The 23,627-nt window shown below is 35.2% G+C and overlaps 1 protein-coding gene across 1 annotated transcript; it reads left to right on the top strand.

Moving 5' to 3' along the window:
• The first annotated feature begins 401 nt into the window (after positions 1–401).
• On the top strand, positions 402–3,951 carry LOC131076209 (protein LIFEGUARD 2). The gene is made up of 4 exons (XM_058013270.2): positions 402–935; positions 1,024–1,137; positions 1,325–1,482; positions 3,697–3,951. Exons 1-4 carry the CDS (start codon positions 671–673, stop codon positions 3,901–3,903), a joined length of 744 nt encoding a protein of 247 aa, XP_057869253.1. The 5' UTR covers positions 402–670; the 3' UTR covers positions 3,904–3,951.
• Positions 3,952–23,627: the final 19,676 nt, after the last annotated feature.

Raw genomic sequence — 23,627 nt, 5'->3', positions numbered from 1 at the left:
CTATCGATGCCTCTTGACACAATAATTTATAAACATATAATAATTAAAATGTATTATTCAATTTCTCTTACATGTACCATCTACCATATATATATATTACAAAAAGAGATATCATTATAGAAACATCTATATAAATTTCTTATTGTTCCACTTAAATAATTTATCGACAAATTAGATAAATGCTAATATAATGATATATCTTACTTATTTTGTAAATATATATACTAATATAAAAAAATACAGTTAAAAAGTCACATCATACAACTCAACAATTTTCTAAAGTATTTGGAAAAAGAGTCGTTCCACATTCAAATTCGAGTACAAAGGTTGCCGTTTAAGTATTGACAAACATTGGTAGATATAACATTGACAGACATGTCAAACTTGAAATGCACACGCCACTCTAAAAACGAAAAACCGTGATTTTAAAAAGATAAATGCGCCGATTGAACGGCACTTGTTAGATAACATCTTATACGCCAAGCCTAAAAGTATTTTCTAGAAAAGCCGGGGACCCATTCTGCTTCATATTCCTTCCTTGAGTACTCTGGATTTCTCTACTCACCAATCCAAAATCTTCTCTGCACTCTATAAATTCCTCTGTAAAATTCTGTTCTCCCCAGATAAATAAATTCCTCTGCTTTTGTGTCTGGTGACCTTAAACACAGCGATGATGGCGGCTAAGGATTCAAGACGGTCATTTGAAGACCTCGAAACAGGACGAGAAGGGGCTCTTTACCCGGACCAGCCTGTGTACGAAACACCACTGCGGTGGGCCTTCATAAGAAAAATCTACACAATTCTCAGCCTGCAATTGCTTCTCACCATTGCCGTGTCTGCCGTAATTGTCTTTGTTCATCCGGTTGCTCATTTCTTTGTTTCCACTCCGGCCGGTCTTGGATTATACATATTTCTCATCATCTTCCCCTTCATCGGTAAGTCGGTGGCCATTACTTAATTTTTCACAGTGTAAGCCAATGTTCTGAATTTTTTTTCATATTTCTGTGAATTCTTTGTTTGCAGTGCTTTGTCCTTTGTACTATTACTCGCAGAAGCACCCTGTGAATCTTTTTCTGCTGGCGCTGTTTACGCTTGGCATCAGCTTTTCTGTTGGATTAACCTGTGCTTTCACCAATGGTAAGGGTTTTGTTCTAGTATTTTACTCTTTATGCTTTTAATTCTGCAGCCTTAGGGTTTTTTCTACTGGTTTCCTCATTGTAAATTTATTTATATGTTTATGGCGGTCTTTTTTATTTTTTATTTTTTTATTACCGTTAATGTGTCTGGAAATTTATTGATTATCTTGCGGGTTTTGCGGTTTCAGGGAAAGTGATACTTGAGTCGGCAATTTTAACGGCTGTGGTGGTGATAAGTCTGACAATGTATACATTCTGGGCTGCAAGGAAAGGCCACGATTTCAGCTTTCTGGGACCCATTCTCTTTTCAGGATTCATGGTGCTTTTGGTTTTCATATTAATTCAGGTACCTTTTCTTCGCCGTTACTCTCTTTTTCCAGTGATGCCTGCTGTAAAGCTTAAGCATCAAGCCAAACAAATCTGCTGCTAAGAAATAGCTGGAACCCTAAGTTTAATACTAAAGGAAATTTAAAGATTCTGTCAAAAAGAAAAAGAAAAATTCCCTCCATTTTCAAAGCAGAATCTTGTTTCCATTGCATCAGATATGATGCCATGATAATAATGTAGTGAGATTTCTGGATTCTAACTGTGAGATTTCTGTATTCTAACCTTGTGACATTTTTACAATTTAATTGTTACAGTAATTCGGAAATCTTATTATATGTTATCATGAATTGTCATGTTAGTATTAACAGATAGGACATGATTTAAAAATTTGTGAACATTTAATATTGTTGATGTTATGTTAACATAAACGGAATTACATCATTGAAAGAAAAATCTGTTAATAATAGATAGGTATCTGTAACTCTTCATTTTAAATAAACAAGGTGGCAATTTGAGTAGTCGGAAATGATGATTTATCAACACAGAGACATATATGTTAATAATTTTTGTCAAATCAATATGGATGACTGTCAAATCAATATTTTTAAAATACTGGAAGAGTCTTATAAGTATGATCGGAAACTTTTATGTTTTTAAAATACTGGAAGAGTCCTATAAGTATGATCGGAAACTTTTATGATGAAAAAATACTGGAAGAGTCCTATAAGTGTGATCGGAAACTTTAATGATGAAAAGATATCACACACCTTTTCTTACAGATAAATTGTCAATTGTCACAAGTTAGAATCTTATTTGGGAGGTCCTTATAATCTCAGACTACATGATAGTGTCTGGCCAAATAAAAGGAAGATATATGTTAATGATCACTATCAAATCAATTTTTGGTACACAAAGATTTGATACCAGCTAGAATTCCATTTACAAGGTCTTAATTATTTGACCCTGATAATAAGCTGTCCTTGCTAGTCAAATCAAAATTACTTTTCCAAATACTATGCATAATTAAAACAAAGTGTCATACCATGTCCTGTCCACCTTTTTTTTTTTTTTCTTTCTCCAAGGCTTAATTAAGCTTTTTGAAGTTTGGTGTTCATGTTATTTAATGTAATTTACTTATTCTGAAGGCTGAATAGGGGGATAGCATGTTAAACGGTCGTTTTTAGATGGCAGCTTCTTTATATCGATTGATAGAAAAGTTCAAAAGTAAATAGTCTTATGAAAAATAAATAATTTATATAGTCTTTTTAGATGACAAGACTAATATATTATTTTGAAAATAGGGGAAAAGTAGATGGAAGAAAAGACAGTTGTAATTTAGTAATAATTTTTATTTTCTTACAGATAAATTGTCAATTGTCACAAGTTAGAATCTTATTTGGGAGGTCCTTATAATCTCAGACTACATGATAGTGTCTGGCCAAATAAAAGGAAGATATATGTTAATGATCACTATCAAATCAATTTTTGGTACACAAAGATTTGATACCAGCTAGAATTCCATTTACAAGGTCTTAATTATTTGACCCTGATAATAAGCTGTCCTTGCTAGTCAAATCAAAATTACTTTTCCAAATACTATGCATAATAAAAACAAAGTGTCATACCATGTCCTGTCCACCTTTTTTTTTTTTTTTCTTTCTCCAAGGCTTAATTAAGCTTTTTGAAGTTTGGTGTTCATGTTATTTAATGTAATTTACTTATTCTGAAGGCTGAATAGGGGGATAGCATGTTAAACGGTCGTTTTTAGATGGCAGCTTCTTTATATCGATTGATAGAAAAGTTCAAAAGTAAATAGTCTTATGAAAAATAAATAATTTATATAGTCTTTTTAGATGACAAGACTAATATATTATTTTGAAAATAGGGGAAAAGTAGATGGAAGAAAAGACAGTTGTAATTTAGTAATAATTTTTATCAAATTATAAAGATTTAATATAATTTCAGTGATTCATCCACTTTTATCAAAAAAATAAAAATAATAATTTTTATCAAATATTAATTATCTACAAAATTACCTGTATGTAAGTTTTATCCACTTTTATCAAAAAAATAAAAATAATAATTTTTATCAAATATTAATTATCTACAAAATTACCTGTATGTGAGTTTTATTAAGAAATTCTTTTTATAATAATAATTTGAAACGGTGGTGTCATTTAAACTATTTTACATTTTATTGCATTTACTGATTTTTATATGGGTTTTATTGCAGATTATCATTCCATTGGGGAAGATATCCACAATGATATATGGGGCACTGGCTTCAATATTATTTAGTGGCTATATCATTTATGACACTGATAATTTGATTAAGCGGTATTCCTATGATGAATATATCTGGGCTGCAATATCCTTGTACCTTGACATTATTAACCTTTTCATGTCGTTGCTCACACTCCTTCGAGCGGCACAAGAATAATGAGAAAGGTTTAGTAACCATGAATATAATTGCAGTGGTATGGGATAATATGTTGTATTTTATCATGTAAATTTGAGAAGTATATATATATATAATTAATGTGTTTTAACTTAAGAGGTGAATTAATTTTATAGATTTTTTTAATTGTTTTGATACATTAGAAATTTCTCTTATTGAATTATGTGGTCACTTTAACATGCCATCATAAATTTGATGATGTTTGAAAATAATCCCTCCTTTCCATATAAGAGTGAAAATTTATTTGGCTTGTTTCTATTCATATTTTCTTGTACAGTTATATAATTCTTAATTGTTTTATAGTTAAGAAAAAGCTTTGATACATTGAGAAAAGACTTGAAACAAATCTTGTACTATATAAGTTGTTATTAAAGAGACTCCAAAGCTTGTAGAATTGTACATTAAAAATTATTTTATTAAAAGAGATTCCAACAAATCTTTTAGAGTTGTACACAAAGAATTATTATTAAAGAGACCCTAACAAACCATGTAGAGTTGTACATAAAGAATTATTATTAAAGAGAGACTAACAAACTATGTAGAGTTGTACATAAAGAATTATTTTGAGTTGTCATCAAACTTTTCAATAAATCTTTTAGTTTAATTGGTCCACTATGGATGATAACATATAAATGGTATTAATTTTAGAGGTTATAATTAATCTAATAAAAATTCAAAAAATTGTTTGAGTTAAATAATAAAATTTAATTTTTTATTGTTGTAAATGAAATTAATAAATATAGTTTTTCAAGTCTATTTTTCTCTTAAATATACTCATGCCATCAATAAATAAGCTCCAAGATGTTTAACTCATGGTTTTCATTATATTGTACATTACAAGATATGGTACAAATTACTTTACAATAATATCCATGGTAACAATTGTAACAAAGTTAAAACAACCACAAACAACTCCTCAAGCTCTTGTTTCATATGTCAAATGTATTTTAAATATAGACATTGAAGAAAATCATCTTATTCCCGCCATTACATTGCATTGGAACAATCAAATGGATAATACAATAGCTAGTAAAGCATAGTTATGATATTTTGAAGATATTTTTATGTTTAATGCATAGTTGTACATCCATATACATAAGGCATACACATTAACCATTATGTATCAATTTAACACACATCAACATTATAAAGGATACCCTAATACACCATAATCAAATAGCCAAGATATTACAACACTTCAAAATACACTTCCAATATCAATATCACTTAAGTAGAATATGCATAAGATCCTTCAAGATATAAGTAACCAAAATCTATGCACTTAAAGGCCATGTGCAACACCTTCAAATGGATATTACTCACATCCTATATTATAACTTTCATGTAGAATCATTTTACTAATAAAAGATGAAATATAAGAACACATACAATAGCAAACAAGGGAAATGATAAATTATATGTCAAGAGAGCACACTACCACTTTTGATAACACTAGAATATTTTCTTAAGAGTGAACCAAGACATTTAATTTCACATATCTATTAACCTGTATTGATGTAAGGCATATATAATAATATATATTATTAAATACACTTACAAACCTATGACCAACTTACACATAGGCTTGCCAAATGTTAAATCCACACTAGACTCATTTAATTAGGATAGAGAAGGCACATTTCTTGCAAGTCTTAGAATATGTAAATTATCATTAATTTTTTTAAATATTATACTAAAATAAAATTATACCTTTGCTTTAGCAATAATTTTTTTTGGTATTGTTGTCTCCAAGGAAATTTTGTCTTCCATCATAAGTTGAATATATAGAAAACTACTTCTTGTGAGGATTTATATGATAGGAGCAACTTGAATTAATAAGCCACACATCATTACTAATAGTGTTGTAGCATTGTAAATTGAACACTCCATTGATTGAAGTGTACAATTTTGAACTCTCCTAGCATTTATTTTAGTATTTCCCATTTCTCTATACATTGTGAGACCTTTATTGATTTGAATTAATATTTAATTCAATATTATGAGTCTTATTCCACTTTAATACATCACCACACTATTATTTGGGCTCTTACGCCCTTTATATATTATTATCTTGATTTGTTATTAAGCTTGCCCCATTTCAAATCCAAGACACAATTCCCCCATCTAAATATTATATATTTTCATACAAATCTATATATATTTTATATTAAATATAGTGGGAAAACAATACACAAGGATCTAGTCATCAGCGTCTCACAATAGCTTGATACAAAACCACGTCATAAAACCATTTACTTGTCCAAGTCTAAAGATAGCCATTGTTCCTAATTTGAGAATATAACATATACAAAATAATTACTATAAACATTCTTATGTATCAAAAAATAGCTCCAACCCAACAAAAGGATCACTGGTCAATCCATGTAGTCCACCCTAGGGGACCATCCATCCATATCACTTGCCTAGTGTCTATGACCATGTTGGTTAATAGATTTGTCACTTCAATTTTATACTCTTTTGCCCATGTCAATGACAATCTGACCAACAGTTGAGTTACTTGCAATGGTATTTGCTAATGCTCTCTGCTTATTTTACAAGGTGCAACTACCTTCGAATGATATGCAATGAATGAAAACTTAGGGTATTCTTTTCACCAGAAAGCAGAAAAGGCAAACTAACACCTACCCATAACCATGAAAGTAGATGCAAAAGATTGATTTGAGAATGAAGTGAATGTAGACAAACAACACAAAGTTTACTTATCCCACACTCACAAATGATAAAGAATCAGAAACATCCCCTTCATTCCTTCAATGTCAAAATGTGAGTTCACAAACTCCTGTACAATAAAATTATGCCGCCTTCTCCCTTTTTTCCCCCTCTCAATAATTCCATTAATTATATATTTAAAGACTTTCCAATCAACCTTTTCGGTTTCTGTAACCGCTTCTTTTTTTAAAGAATGAAATAACCCTTTCATGTAATTGTTGCTCTCAAAATATTTTAAAACATCTTAAAATGTTTTAAATTATCATATATAAACTATAGATAAATTGAGAAATTCTTAATTTCTCTTGTAGCTATTTTTGAATAAATTCACTGCGGGTTAACCAAGCATCTTGGGACCATTAAAGTTTGTGAACTATTATGATGATTAAAATAAAATATGGGGTTTTAACCATTTTTGAACAACTCACAAAACCGAGGTACTTCCTTTGTAAAATGGTCCTGCCAACTATATTGCTCCATAGAAAGGATATTAAAACAACATATCATATGAGCTTGTATGGACATAAAATTAAAACGAGGCATTTGAGACCAAAATATTAGGTGGGTTGCTTTCAAATTTAAGAAATTTGCAATTTTTTCGGATGTATTTTTAGACCTATGAATCAGTGATATCGGGAAGTTGATCATTTTACTAAGTTTAGAACCATTGTCAGGAATTCATCCATTTTCCTAAGTTTAGAATCATTGTCAGGAAGTCGACCATTTTCCTAAGTTTAGAACCATTGTCGGGAAGTCGGTCATTTTCCTAAGTTTAGAACCATTGTTGAGAAGTCGACCATTTTCTTAAGGTTAGAAGTTAAAATTTTGAAAAAGGCTAACTATGAAATAGGTTTTTAAAGTTTAAATTTGGCCAAGTTCAAAAATGGACCAAAAGATCGGGACAACTCCATGTGCTGCCAGCTGGGCCATGTACTCCCTCTTCATCTTTTTGCCTTCATTGATCTCGCTCATGAAAGCTGCTAGTGCGTTCACGGAGGGGGCTCTCTCTTGGGTGGGTCTACTTCAAGTATAACCATGAGATATTTATGAAGTGTACACCCTTGTATGTCCGTCTTCTAGGAACCTTTCAAATTTCTTCTTAGCTAATCTCATCATAATTGTAACTTGCATTTCAATATAATGGAGTGTGAGTCGTCTAAAAGACTCAGTAAGTACCCTTACTTTACTTGATACTTATCCTCATTTCTATTTTTTCATATATAAACCACAATATTTCACAAGATAAAATAAGCCATAAAATCTTTCTATCCTTTTTCAATCCAGGCACAGAGCCATTAACAATATTCATAATATTCACATTATCATGAATGTTAATTCCAAATAATAACCATATTTCTTTGACAATCAAACAATCAAAAAACAAATGATTAGTATTTTTAGCCACTTTACACATGCTACATAAATCCACATCATGTTTCTCATTCTTGAAGGGCAGCTTGTTAAGAGTAAACAACCATTTGAAATATTTTTTCTTTGGAGCTATCAAACTACTCCATAGGCTATCGAGAATAGACGGCCACAGTTGGTTAGAAAAATCACCATGCCAAGTAGAATTCATATGAGTCATAATGTCATTATTAGAAGACAAAACATTATAAATAATCTTAGCTTTAGTGCTCACAATAGGAGTGTCATCCATCTAGGTGAAGGACATATATCTATCATTATTAACAATGCAATGTATATCTATCTATCAATATTAAGAATATAAGGGTATATTGAATTTTGAATGGAGCAGAGAAGCAAGAGAGGCGGGAGATGAGGCATTAGGATTTCATCAGAGGAAGATGATGTCAAATCCGACAAAGATGGTGATGGCGATGCCTTTCTTATTGCAGGGAAGACCTCCTATGACGCGTTGGTGGTTTTTTCAGGGACCTTTCTTAAGGCTCTGGTGGTGGGTGTGGACTGGTTTCTATCTATGCCCTTCACCTTTGTCTTATCATTGGTTTTGGCGGTCTTTATTTTGGATGCTGCAGAGGCGTCAATTTTCCTCCCCTTAGGTTAGAGATTTGTTGCAATTCTCATGGTGTGCCAAGGGGGGGTGTTTGCTTCTAATGGAGGCTCTGTTGCAAGGAAGGGGGGTCTTTGTATTCAAAGGCCATTCGTGGCCTCTTGGTCTACCCTGATTCTTTTGATCTTGTTGATGGGAGTGGCTAGAGGAGCTTGAAGATCTTTCTATGCCCCTTTTTTTAATGGCTGGTCTGGTATGTTTCGAGGCCTCTGTTTGGTGCTTTCTTTGGTGTTTTGGGGGGATGTTGTTGTTAGACAAATCTAATACTAGGAGAAAACTAAGAGGGGGGGGGGGGTGAATTAGTTTTCTATCACCAATCTAAACTATTGTAGATTATAACCTTTATACCGGAGCACAAGGAAACCAACACAGTGAAAGATAAAACATGAAGGCACAACACACACAACACCAATATTTTTGATGTGGAAAACTCGGTAAAGGGAAAAACCATGGTGGGAAACCCTACCCACAATCAGATAATACATCTGCAACAGTATGTGAAAGAATTACAATGGGGATTACGCTTGCAATCAAGACAACAACCTAGAGCTCACTACTTATCACAAAAGAGAAGTCTCACCGACTTACAAAAGCATCAGACTACAATCCAAAAAGAATGAACTATGAAAATATCATCTCGTAATGCTTGATACAGTTCCAATTAAGCACATATGTCTTCCCTGCAACATCGAAAACCTTCTGTCGAATGATATATCACTGTTCACACATAAACTTCCTTTGATAATGCAGACATAACCATTGATCCCATACATAATATGTTACATGAATAAGTCACCTATAAATATAAATCATCAACCATATGATAAGGTTGGCTAAACCCTAAACCCATTAACCCATAATTACAAAAATTACATCACACGATATCAACAAACCAATATTATGATTTACATTACATAGCATAGACCTAAATCAAATTCCCAAACAATTATATCCGTCGGAAATCACGCTAAGACCAATCTCCAACATGTTTCACCAACCGATAGAAACCCTCAGTCCAATAACACAAAATATCTAACCGAATCCAAATAGGATCACCATATCAACACACCAGCCAATGCAAAGCCACCAAACAATTGGGACACGATCAAGAAACACCTTCAACACGTTAGAAACCATTCCCATAAGCCGAACTAAAATCATTTAACCAAATCATCAAATATGGCTAACCGGTACCAAGAAATACCAACCGGGAACATAAGCAATAGCTTCCGGAGCACCAAATAATGAACCAGTTGAATATGACAAGCATATAACCATCCTGAAAAATTGAAACCAGGGATTTGATCACACCGGATCAGAATCATAGCCAAAACCAAGATAAACATCAAGTCTAACCGGGATAGGTCCAACCCGGATAGCATAACCATATCCAACTGGGATACAGTGTTGACATCAATGACAACACTTAACCAAATCCAACATATTTCCAACAACTATTCTCTCTATTTGTGTCATTCCTTTAAGGGGTTTGTTTTTGGTGATGCCCTTTCTTTGGTTTGGGCTTTATTTAGGCTTTTTTATTTATGGGAGCCATTGATCTTGGTGAGAGATGCTTATGTTTCTCTGTTCTGGTTGATTGGTGGCAACTTTGTTATAATGGGGACCCCTTTTGAGAGACTTGATGCCTATTTAGGCCTTGTATGGGTCTTCTTTTTCTCTAGTTTGGGGCTTTGGTGCTTCATTGATTACAATTCTCTCCTTTGGACTATTTTTGTCCTCGTGTGCATCCCCTTTCTTCTTTATGAGTTGGAGACTCTATTGGATGGGTGGACTTTAGTTTGGATTCCATTCCTTTATTACATCCTCATGGCCGATCCTATTGAGGTGGATGATTCTTCTTCCATGGTGAAGAGTGGCTTTGTGGGTTCAAGTTTATTGGAGGCTTTCAAATCCCATTTGTTAGTGGATGGCTGCATTGCTGTTGCTATTTATTATGATGCTGATAGGACCTCTACCATGACATGGTTTATTCTAAGTTGAGGGTTTTTTTGTCCACTATCAGGCCCGATCTCATGTGTCTTCTATTGATCTAAAGCATTCTCCTATGGAGGTGGAGAAATTTCATGTTGATGGGGAAACACAACTGATTCTTCTTCAGTCTGTTTTCTCTCTTACTTGTCCTAGAGAAGCAGTTTCCTCTTCTATTGAGGTGGAGATTGTTCTAGTGGGGGAGGTTTAGTGTTGTTGCAAGGGGGATTTTGCTGCCATGTTGTTGGGTCTTGGCTCTAGGATTGCTGATAATTTGTTGAGGCCTTCTTCACTATTGGTTTTGGGAGGTGGTGTAAAACCTATTAAACTTATTTAAGGTGAGATTTGGGTGTTTTTGAGATCCCTTATGGTGCAGATAGCTTTTTATTGTTAATTTTTTCTAGTCTTCTTTGTGTAGGCTACCAGTTGTTTGATGATCATCTTTATAGAAGCAACTCTTTTTGTGTTGGGTTTCGGGTACCTTCAAAACATGCCTTATGGGGTTTCGGGTCCCCTCAAAACTTGTTTGATCCTTAATAAAAAATAATGCAAGGTTTAGGGAGATGCAATAAATTACATGCATTCCTATTCAAAGAATAAGTTCTCCAATGGGAGGCCAGAATATTAAACTTCAGAAAAAGATCATTCCAAGAAATAAGATGCTCATTAACAATAATATCATTAAAACAACAAATACCTTTACCGACCCAGTTTTTAGCTGAGCAACCTTGAGTGAGAGTAAGAGGCTTACCCTTATGGAAGAGATTCCACCATATAGATCTCTCCCCATAGATATAATCACTGTTATTGATCCTACAATTAGATATCCAAACCTTGACCATTTCCGAACCTTTTTATATGGACTTAAATACAACCGAACTTGCTGGGTAGACAAGGAAGGTCCCTTCTACTAGGTCACTAAAGGGGATATCTTTCCAGACTTTAGCCTTCTTGGGGACTATCAATTTAATATTATTACCAACAAGGACTTTCTAGGGTTCATTCCCAACTAGAGCATGGAAGATCCATTTCATGGTGATGGCAATACCTTGGAGTCTAAGGTCCTTTAAGCCTAGGCCCCCAGGCTCTTATTCATACAACACCAATCCCACTTAACCGAGTGTCTCTTTCTATTTCCTCTCTCATCTGACCACATAGATTGCCTAATACTTTTCTGGATTTCATTGATTTGCTAATTGCTAAACATTCAGACCGAAGCATAGTATAGCCTATATGAAGATAAGATTTTCAGGCAAACCTACACTCTCCCTGCAAGAGAAAGATATTGCATGTTCCATTTTCTATCTTAGTATAGAATTTTCCTTTAATCCACAACCACATATTCTTCAAGGATGGGGAAACAGAGAAGGGAATACCCAAGTACCTAACCTTCTTGGAAGGACCACCCCATTGATATACCCAAATTTACTAAGCCAACTATGAGGATATCCTTCTACCCCAATAAAGTAGATTTGGCTTGGGAGATCTTAGCCCGAGAGGCTTCACCAAAAATCCTGAGCTTGATCATTAGAGACTCCATGTTGTCTTCTTCTAGTTCTAGAAATAGTGTTGTATCATCAACGAATTGAATATTTAGAAGGCCAACTTTGTTGGGAAGACTAATACCTTTAATTCTCGATGACAGAGTATCGTCCCTAAGAAGGTATAAGATAGCATAAGAGGAAATGACGAATAGAGCTAGCGCCAAGGGAACTCTTGTCTAATGGATCTCCTGAGTATGAATGGTTCAGTGAGAGATCCATTGATATCAAGTTGTGCAGACACATCCTTAAGAAGAACCTGAACAAAGTGACAAAATTCCTTGGGGAAGACAAAGGATTCAAGCATCATAATAAGAAATTTACACCCCACACAATCATAAGACTTCTCAAAATATAGGAGGAACATAGCCACATTTTGATTAGTACAATTAGCCTAGTACATGGCCTCCCAGCTCATGATAAGGTTCTCTAGGATGTACCTGCCCTTAATAAACCTAGTTTGTGTAGAGAAAATGAATCTTGGAAGGATATCCACAAGTTTCAGAGCCATCAATTTAGCTAGGATCTTGTAGGATACATTAAGTAATGTGATAGCTCTCCAATTTTTAATCAAGGATTTATCACCTTCTTTAGGAAGTAGCTTGATGATACCTTTATTAATTTTTGAACCTAAAGAACCCTTATCAATCACTTCCACATACATCAAGTGTATATCTTCACACATCCAATAAATATTAGCTTTATAAAATTCCATAGGTAGTCCATCAGGCCTTGGGGATTTGTCATTGCTCAGGGCACTGACAAATTTCTTAATTTCAACGATGAAAAATGGCCTCTTCAGAGATTGAGCATCCTCTGAGGAACTTAGATTTGGAATTAGTGATTTGCACTTATTTCTAGCAAAAGCATAAGAAAGGTTATCTTCCAACTCAAATAACTTCTGATAGTATTTCAAGAATTCTCCCTTAATCTCTTCCTCAATTAACACACCCTTCCCCTCAACCCATAATCTGCCTATCTTCTCCTTGTATTCCTTTTACTTTAACATATTGAAAAATAATTTGGAGGCCTTGTACCCTTGTTGTAACCAATCCAGTCTAGCTCCAACTTTGGCTCCCAAGATCCTATGATGCTAGATATTCCTTAAACTTGATCCTTGGAAAGAGCTAGGTTTCGAGCATTAGAGATAATGCTCGGGTTATTATGAGATTCCTCCTCGATCCTCTATAAATTATCAATGAGATCTCTTTCTACTCTCCTATAATCCTTATCTTTCTTCCCCCCAAGAGTTTTAAACATGCATCTCCATCTATCAACATTTAGGTTCCATCTACTAATGTAAGACCTAGGACCATTGTTCCATTTATTTAACTACCTGATCATATAAATAGCAGTTAAGACACCTTGTTCATCCAGTAGTTTGGTGTTAAGAATAAATTTATCCTCCTTATTTCTAACCAGAGGGGCCCTATCCTTGAAGCACATTTGTGATAAAATCAAATGATGATTAGACAATGTGAATGGGTAGACCTTGACAGAGACCCCGTTGATATCTTGTTTGAATGAGAAAGAGTATTTATTAGCATAGAATCTATCAAGTCTAAAATAAATTATTTTGTGCCCTCTTTGGAAGTTACACCATGTATACCATATCCCCTTATACTCCCTCTTAAGCCCTTCAAGGGGTCAAATAGCATCATCTTGCTTTTCATCCTGCTCAAATGCAAATTTTTTTCCCCCATCCACTTCATGCTCATCCCTCCCACCTTGTCCTTCGGGTATTCAATCATATTGAAGTCACTTCCAATGATCCACAGAATATCCGGAAGAGAGGACATCCAATTCCATATCTCTACTCTCTCCCTGTAATCATTTGATGCATAAAGCGAACACACCCCTATCACTGCATTATTGAGATTTAGAGTGACCCAGACCACTCTGTTACATGGCGAAGAGCCATTGTCAATAATGGAGTTCCTCCATTTTCCATTAATAAGAAAGACTGCTCCCCCTTTCCCTTTCTCATGATTAGTAACAACCTGGAAAGCCTCTTTTCATATAAATTTAAGATTTTGTGAAATTTTGCCAAGATTAAGAGGCAATGGAAAATACAAATAAGAGAGAACAAAATAGATGATAGAAATAAACTGTGTTCTATCAAGATGAAAAATATGATCAACTGGATCATTAAGCATTGCATACAATGAATATGAGCCTGCTTATATAGACAAGGCTAGGGATATGTGAGCACACAAACATGACATGTGGATCAATAAGAAACAAGGGTAGGTACGAAATAGGTGTGGGTAGGTAGGAGAAACAATATAATAGTCCACATGAGGTGGATCACCCACTGAATGTGGAGTGTAACAACAAGATCAACACCATAAAAGGTGGAAATTCTCCTACACACACCATCCCAATGTGGCACAAACACCCAAGTGTCTCATACCCAAACTACTATGAAATGCATTTCCTAAGTAACTTAAGTAAGGTGTAATAATATCCAAGATGAATAATTATTTACACCAACACCCCCCCTTAAGTGCAACTTAGGGGAATGCACTAAAGTCTACAATGCAACTAGGCAATGCAAGATGGGTCCCGGATACTAGGCCATGTTAGGTACCCATGTACAAATGCAAATGCATGCAAACCAATGCAATGAAATCTCTCACAAAGTGGGGAAAGAGAGAAAAACCCAATGGGAAAAAACCCTCCCCTAAAAGAGAGATGAAAACTAGATACAAAGATCTCTCATAGAAGTATGTGAAGGACAAAACCCCATGTGAGGAAAAATTCCCCCCCATATGAGAGAAGAAGAAGAGAGACTAGGAAGCCCCCCCTCAATTTGGAATCTGCACTAATGATAGAAGCTCGAAGATGAATGAAGAAACTGCTCCATGAACGTTGAACAACATTCCTCCCCTTAGGAAGAAACAAAACCAAAGGTGTATCCATGAAGTATCCCCAATCATGAAGGGAAGATGTATGAAGAAAACTCATGATGAAAGCAATCTCTGAAAAACTGCTCAAGTGTCCCCATGTCGATGCTGAAAGATACCCCCTCCAAAGGTGGTAAACTGTGCCACACTACTGAAAAAGGCACTCCAAGATCTAGTGGATATGGATGTAGAACATGTCCCAAAGACTCACATGTCTCCTCAAAAAATAAAGAGACCTCCTCCAACTATTGTACATAAGTATCCACAATCATATCAACCTCAAAAGAATGATCATGTAGAGAATGAACAAGAGGGTTAGAGTGTGCCCTCGCATCAATCGAAGAAGGATCATCGTCATAAAAGAGAAGATGAATGTCATCAATGATGTCTCCCAAATCTACAATGTAGGATTCCACAAACAAACCTGCAATGTCTGTCAAGTAATGATCCCATGAATCTGAAGCTGGAAGACAATGAATATCTTGCTACACTGAATCACATGAAGGCAAAACTGTCGCACTATCTGCATCATTAGGTGCAATAGGTGATGTGATATAAATATAGGGAGATGAAATACAAGGCTCATGAATGGGGTCACATGTGAGAATCCCCATGTTCAAGTGCCCAAAGTTCTCCTCAAAATCTGAACCATCACAAGAAGTGTGATCAACATGTGTAGAATCATCAAATGTGAAATCATCATCATCAACAAAATCTGAAAAGGAGTTTAACCGAGATGCATGATCAACCACCCCAGTTGCAATGATAGCTCTAGTCTCCAAGTCTCTAATGAAAACTGACTCAGGTGTGAACTCCACAACTCTCTTAGTTACGCCATGTGTGATTTGATAGATAGAAAGGAGATTGTTTGTCAAGTGGGGTACACACAACACATTATTGAAAGAGTTATCCCCAATGCCAATAGATCCTTTCCCAATCACATCCATGTATGTATGATTTCCCATCAAAATCTGTGATATGGTGCAAGGCTCAAATGTAGAGAACATAGACTGCGAAGATGATGATGAGAAGCTCCTGAATCTAGAAGCCATCTCTCTGAATCATGACTGATAGTAGCACATAGAGCTTTTCCTTTTCTTGTCCTAAAAGAGTGAGTCTTACCACTTGTAGAAGCCATAAATGCTTGCCCTTTTCCTTTTGAATGTGAGGAAGTGGAAGTTGATGAATCATCCTTCTTGTAGACATTAGGCAAATCAATGTTATGCTTTTTGAGGATATGCGCGAGCTCATCAATCTTCTTAGAATGACAATGATGCTCTTCATGACCAACCTTTTTACAATAAGAACAAGTAGGTCTCTCCTTCTTTGGTGAATTATCCCTCTTGGAAGAGGATGAATCTCCTTGTTGTGGAGAAGATGGTGCTTTGTCCTTAGGCTTTGATTGCCATTTCTTCTTGTTTGAGTTGTCCTTTCCTTGATTTCCTTTGTTCCCTTGATTTGCCACTAATGCTTGAGACTTATAAGCCTTAAGAATGCCCATGCTTATCAACTTAGTTTGTTCCATCATCAACATTTCATTGAAAGCATCAAAAGTAGGCATTGTGTAGCTTGAACCCATTGTCATCCTATGGGTTTGGAAACTAGAAACAAATGCTGCATATTCTTGTGGAAGCTTGCCTATCAAGTTGAATATCAATTGAGTATCCTTCTTATCAATGTCACAATATTTGATTTGTGCCCTCAACTCATTTTCCTTAGTGACATAATATTGTATAGTATCAAAGTTCTTGGGATCCAACATGGTGAGATCACTATCAATTTGATATCCCCTAATCTCATCAACTTGACCATACAAGTCTTGAAACTTTTGCCAAGCATCCTTGATTAGAGTACACTTCTCAATATGAAAAATGAGATCCTTTGATACATACTTTCTTAAGGTACCAACTGCCATGATATTTTTAGTGAGCCAATCCAAGTGACCAACTAGATCAACCTTAGGATTAGCGGGAGCAACAATAGTTCCATCAATGTAACGAGTTAGTCCTTTTTCCATAAGTTTACTCCATGCATCAATTTTCCAAGTAGCATAATTATGAGGAGTTAAGAGAGGAAACTTAGAAGAACCCATAGCAGCAAAAAGGAAGGAACACAAGAGTACAAAAGCACAAGAGACACCCCCCCAAATTCACTCAATCAAAGTACCCCCCAAAAATGATGATTTTGGCACTTTATATGTAGTGCGTGTACAATAGGCCACTTGCAAAACAAGGCTAAGTGGACTTCTGATTTCAATTTACAACTTCTCAAAATGAGATCTAAGAGACTTCAACAAATACTGCTAGTGATCTAAACTAAGATCCAAGCAAAATGCAAGTACCAAATATGCCAAAAATGGCCAAATAATGAAAGTAAAATTTCCGCTTATAATTACTACAAACAACTAGTAGATTATGAAAGTAGATGAAAAAATATGCACTTTCAAAAAAAATGGCACCTGAAAAGGAGTCCATATGAGCCCAAATGAAGCCTCCAAAGTTGTAAAAATTGGGATTTCATGATTTTCAAAAAACCTATATCTGAGAAATAGAAACAATCCCACACCATTGTATAGATCACAAAATTCTACCCCAAAACAAAAAAAATTGCTTGAAAAAAGGAGTTCGGATGAGTGAGATATCGCTATTTGAAAATCGCCTGCAAAATTCTAATTTCTAGAAAATTTCCGTCGCAGCTTCAAACTTCAAATGCCTCTAGATTTGGCCTTCGAAGTCCAATTTGGATGAAAAAAAAGGCAAAAATGACTTTCTTGGACCTCCTCAATCCAATGGTAACCTCAGATTTGATCCATCAAGCTTCAATAATAACCTGCAATAGAAAATTCCAAAATAACATCAAATTTCTCTCAATTGGCAAACCAATGATACCCTAATGGCTCTGATACCATGTGAGATTTTTCCAAGATCAAGAGGCAATGCAAAATACAAATAAGAGAGAACAAAATAGATGATAGAAATAAACTGTATTCTATCAAGATGAAAATATGATCAACTGGATCATTAAGCATTACATACAATGAATATGAGTATGCTTATATAGGCAAGGCTAGGAATATGTGAGCACACAAACATGACATGTGGCTCAATAAGAAACAAGGGTAGGTAGGAAATAGGTGTGGGTAGGTAGGAGAAACAATATAATAGTCCACATGAGGTGGATCACCCATTGAATGTGAAGTGTAACAACAAGATCAACACCATAAAAGGTGGAAATTCTCCTACACACACTATCCCAATGTGGCACAAACACCCAAGTGTCTCATACCCAAACTACTATGAAATGCATTTCCTAAGTAACTTAAGTAAGGTGTAATAATATCCAAGATGAATAATTATTTACACCAACAACTTCCAATGTGAATTTGATTTCTTTAACCTCTTGGAGCATAACGAGGTCTGCATCCCTATGTTGACAAAGGAACCTTTTCACAACATTCGTTCTATCAGGGGATTCAAGCCCCCTTACGTTCCATGAGATGAATTTCATCATCCAATCAAGGAAGTTAAGAATTCTTGGCAATTTTAAAGCTGCTGAAGCATTTAGGTAATTTTGCTTTAAAATCCCTCTTTTTAGGGAGAGGATAAATCTTCCCTTTCGAGCCCTTAGGCCTACCTCTTTTACGTCTGGGCTTACTCACTTAGCTTCCATCATCAGGCATTACAGCCTCTCCATCCCTAGAAATAACATCTACTTGGCTATCAATGTCATAGTCATGCTTCCCACTTGAGATCAAGTAGTTGGAATCCAACTCAACCTCCCCCTCAGATTTGGGGCTAGGATCATTGATCAACTCAACACCATAATTTAGCTTGGAGGTACCAACCGACACAACAAGAAGGCTAGGAATGGGATCAGATAAGGGGGTAGCAATTTCCGGGTCAGCAACAGTGATACCAACGAGGGCAACATCCTATCCTCCACAGCCTAGGGCCTAGAGAGATAAGGAACATGGTTAGCAATACTCTAGGAGGGAGGGGGGAAGGACCTCCCCCATGGACAAAATCATCTCTAGTCACCTCAGTAGGAGCATGATCATCTCTCATCTTATCATATAGAGCATCAAAGTTATTAAAAACAACAATAGGATTTGCATCTTGGGGGGGGGGGGTGGGATTCCTTCTATCTAGCCTGGCCACGTTATTGATGGATCTCTCCTTGTCTTCAAAGCCTCTAATTATAGATTTAACAAAAATAATCTTTTTTAATGTTGGAAAACCTAATATTAGGCGGGGTGTCACCAGAGTCATCCTTCATTGGGATGGAGTCAAAACCTAATTTTCCTTTGTTAAAATTAATGGATTCCTTAATTTTCCTTTGTTAAAATTAATGGATTCCTTAATTTTCTGCAAAGTCAATTGTTGGGTGTTCTTCCTTCTAATCTTATGAGATTTAGGCAACATAAATTGATCATCTTTGTTATGAGACTCGCCCATTTGGGCAATAGCCTCGGTCACTGCCGAGTTAGGGGGGGCTTTCGCAGTAAAAGCCCCATTCGTAACATAATGGTCAAATTTTGGTAGTTCATAGCCTCAGGTTTGCAACCGCCTTCTTGACAATCGAACTGAGGGCCTCAAGATTCTCCAATATAGGATCCTCTTTAGGGTGATTAAATTCAATCAAGGGAGAATTCGGTTTCATTAGATTCTTTGCAACAACATCCTTAGTCGACAGATCACTAGTTTTAACGGTCTTGCGAGGGGAAAGAATAGGGAAGTTTATCCTAATGTGCCTTTCACGTCTGCATAAAAAGAACGCATTCATCCTATCAAGGGGATCAAGAAGACAAGTGATAGGAGAGTCATCGATATTTATCTCTAAGAACTTGGGTAAATCCCGACTAGGATTAAGAGACATAAGCACACGAACATTGAGATGCAGGAAAAGGGACTACAGGTTATCTATCCTAACAATCTTCCCAATGGGTTCTAGGATTTGTGGAATGAAGTTCCACAGATTGGTGGGAGATTTTTAATCTCAACCCACCTAGGGCACAATAAAGAAAGGATCTCATCATGGAATGCATTGAAAGATCAGTTTAAAGCTCTAAAAGAACAACTACCAATTGACCAAAACTGCTTTTTAACCATTGCCGCCTGAGATTTGGCATCCTTAAATAATATAACATATAAACCTTTCTGAATCATTCTATAGAAGGAAACATAAAACCCTAGTTTTTTTATCCATATGTTTTTAATTCATTCATCTAATAATTTTCTGACTGGGCACTTAGATATATCCACAACCGCAAGAAAAATTGCCACATCTTTCAATCTATTTTTCTCTAGGTCTAAAGGCCTTAACCATAGAGTCATTAGGAACGATAGGTAGAGTAGGAAGGGGAAAGGATGGGGACTTACCTCACTCTCTACCATAGCCATGAGTTACAAGGCCAGAAGAACTCACCACATTAAACTTTGCGTCGCCAGATACAACAAAAGCTAATTCAATGAGGGCGTCTTTGAAGGATTTATCATTGTTTATCGATGCCTCATTCATTGATGCCAACAAATTGTCTGGAGTAAATGCCCATCTGTCATAGGAATCACCCATGGTAGGGCATAAACCCTTGCATGCTTCACTTGAATGAACATGAGCCACAAAGCCACAAAACAATAAATGTAAAAAAAAGAATAAAAAATAGGGATATGGAAGGTCTTACCCTCATGGAGGAGGCCTTACCACCTCCTCCACACACATGGGTTAACTCTTCAACAAAGGCTTCACATACGTATTAGGGTCATAGTTGCAGAGCGCCTTCACCTTCATACAAATCTATATTTGACATTGAAACTATTATATTGTATCCCTAAAAAGGCAGGCTAAAATTTTCGGGAACATAATGTCCTAAGCATCTCGGTCTGACACTTTTTTTCTTGAATGTTGAGAGGATAATAAGGCGGTCCTATCCTATTCAAATCTAGCTATGTACAAAAAAATAATAGCTCTAAGTTGGCTTAAAGGTGATTTTATTATGAAAACCCTTATATAAGACATCCCTCTGAATTCATTTCATCATCTCAATATTGCATCTCATCATTATGTTATCATTCCAATTCAAGAGAAACACTTCAAGAATAGATCTAATTTAAGGAGAAACAAACTACATCAGGTCATCTTCAATTATGATTTTATGATGGATTTTATTTGATTTATCATGTTATTGCATCAACACATGGAGGACTTATCCTAAAGACATTGCTACATCAATGGGAGGTATAATCAATTAACTCAAGCATTTCAATTTAAGTATTTCCAATTCAATTTCAATTAAATTCAAGGGTTTGACTTAGGAAAACCCTTATCAACAACACCATTTCATCTCTCTCTATGTGTAGGTGATAGGTTCAAGAGCAACAATTATAGAATCAGGCAGAGCAGACAAAGACGACCGAATCCAGTTTTTGTAGGATCAAAAAGTGGAGGATCAGGTCACCTCAAGTGACCTAGTCCTAGTTGTCATTGTCCTAGCTTCTAGCATAGATTCTAGGCAATATTTTGGTTCTGAAAAATTTCCTATTTGTGTGCATGGAATAGCTAGAGGATAGGATCACCCCAAGCTCCTTGGTGCTATACTTTTGGGAGAGGTTTTTAGGCACATGTTACTGTCAATTCCCTCACCTCAAATCTGGCTCTGTGTCTACATACTACATATGCAACCTACTATTTATGCTATTTTATGCCAATTTTACACCATTTATCATAGATCTAACATTCAAATTACATCCTTTCAATTGAATTTTCAGCTCAATCAAAAGGAGTGTAACTCAATTTGCATTCAATCGTATTCATAATAGAATTGAGGTTGAATCTATTGATTTCATTCTCCTTTTATTGTGATGCTTGTGAAATAGGTTCACTTCCTTGTTTACATAGCTAAAATTATGGACCTTATTTCCATCCAAAATATTTTGGTGAACCTGACTCTTCTTACACTTGTATATTTTTTTGTTTTTAGTTTCAAATTTGATTTTTGCATACAATTTTCAGATTTAGATGCATTCATTCATTGTTTATGTACTTGCATTGAAAAAAAATCATAAAAATTACACATTGTTATCTCATTTATCATGCATTTTGCTTTTGAAAAAGAAAAAATGTTTACATTTAAGTTAGTTGAATCATGATGCATTTATTTCATAGATGTGATAATGGCTTAGCCTCCCTTGTTTCACTCTAACCCTCTCCTAAGGACCCTCCTACCCATGAGGACATTTTGGTGCAAGAAGAGACTATTAACACTTCTTTTAGAATTCTCACTTCTAAGTATGAAGTTTTGATGAATGAAGTTGATCTTTCTCCTAAAATGTGCCTCTCCCATGAGAATATCTTAGATCACGAAGGTGATATCATAAAAACCTTCCTTAATGCCACTTTACCTTCCATACATGGTACCTCTCCTAGAGAATAAGTGTTGATGAACATTGCTAATCCTTCTCCCCAAGTTTGTCCTACCCATAAAGATACCTTGGAGCAAGAGGATGAAATCATTAGCTCTTTCTTTGATCCTCTCCCTTCTAAAGATGAATCCTTGGAGAAAAAAGAGCTTAATCAAGTCAATCATATTCATGTGAAGCCCAGATTTATTCAAGATGCCACTCAACCTCAAAACCAACCCGCGATTAATGCTAACAAAAAAAAGAGACCTTCTGGCTATTTCTTAAGAGTTGTAAAACACATATGTGAAACAAGTAATATGGAAAGGCAACTAGAACAAAAATATGGTATTGACATAGCCCACACATAACACTCAAATAAACAAGCAAGATTCTAATGTTCTTCTCATTTCTCATTCTCCCCCTCATCTTCCACAATATGCTGGTAAAGAACCTAATCTTGTTGAGAAAATTCATAATATCTTAGCTAAGATCTCCCTTTGGGACTTGATTCAAACTTCACCTTCATACCATGGGTTGATCCAAGAAGCCTTACAAAAGGTAGTTCCTCATCCTTACATTAGACCAAACTATATTACATTCTCACAAGATGAATTGCTTTCCATAGAGGTTGAAAATAGAAATTGTTGGGAAATAGGTGTTGTACACCTCACATAATAATGTTTATAATTGTAATATTTTGTTTATTATGTGATGTTGCAAATGGATGTGCAACATGTAAATATTCCTTTAGAATATTCTCGAGGCAATTGTGATGTTGTATTTTAACATTGTAGTATTATATTATAATTATTTAATATTAGGGAAATCGATTTGAAAAGAGAAAACTTAGTACCCAATATTAAATGTGGAGTCAAGGGTTAGTTGTGAGCACATGGTTTTTTGTCACATGGTTTTTTGTCACATGGTTTTACTTTACCAACAATTATTTTTGTGTGAGATTTTGTTTATAAAAGAAAACACAATTTTAGTGGTTAAGGTTGGCTAGTGGTTTTGGGTTATCATTGTATTGAGTCCTTTGGAGGATTTCATTTGTGGAGCATGGCATGAGATGTGTGGATTCATGAATGGAAGGTTTGAAGGTATACAT

This window comes from Cryptomeria japonica, chromosome 3 (genome assembly GCF_030272615.1).
Source record: "Cryptomeria japonica chromosome 3, Sugi_1.0, whole genome shotgun sequence".
In the NCBI taxonomy this organism is placed as follows: domain Eukaryota; kingdom Viridiplantae; phylum Streptophyta; class Pinopsida; order Cupressales; family Cupressaceae; genus Cryptomeria; species Cryptomeria japonica.
The sequence above is the reverse complement of the archived record's forward strand: the minus strand, read 5'-3'. Positions and strand labels throughout refer to the sequence as shown.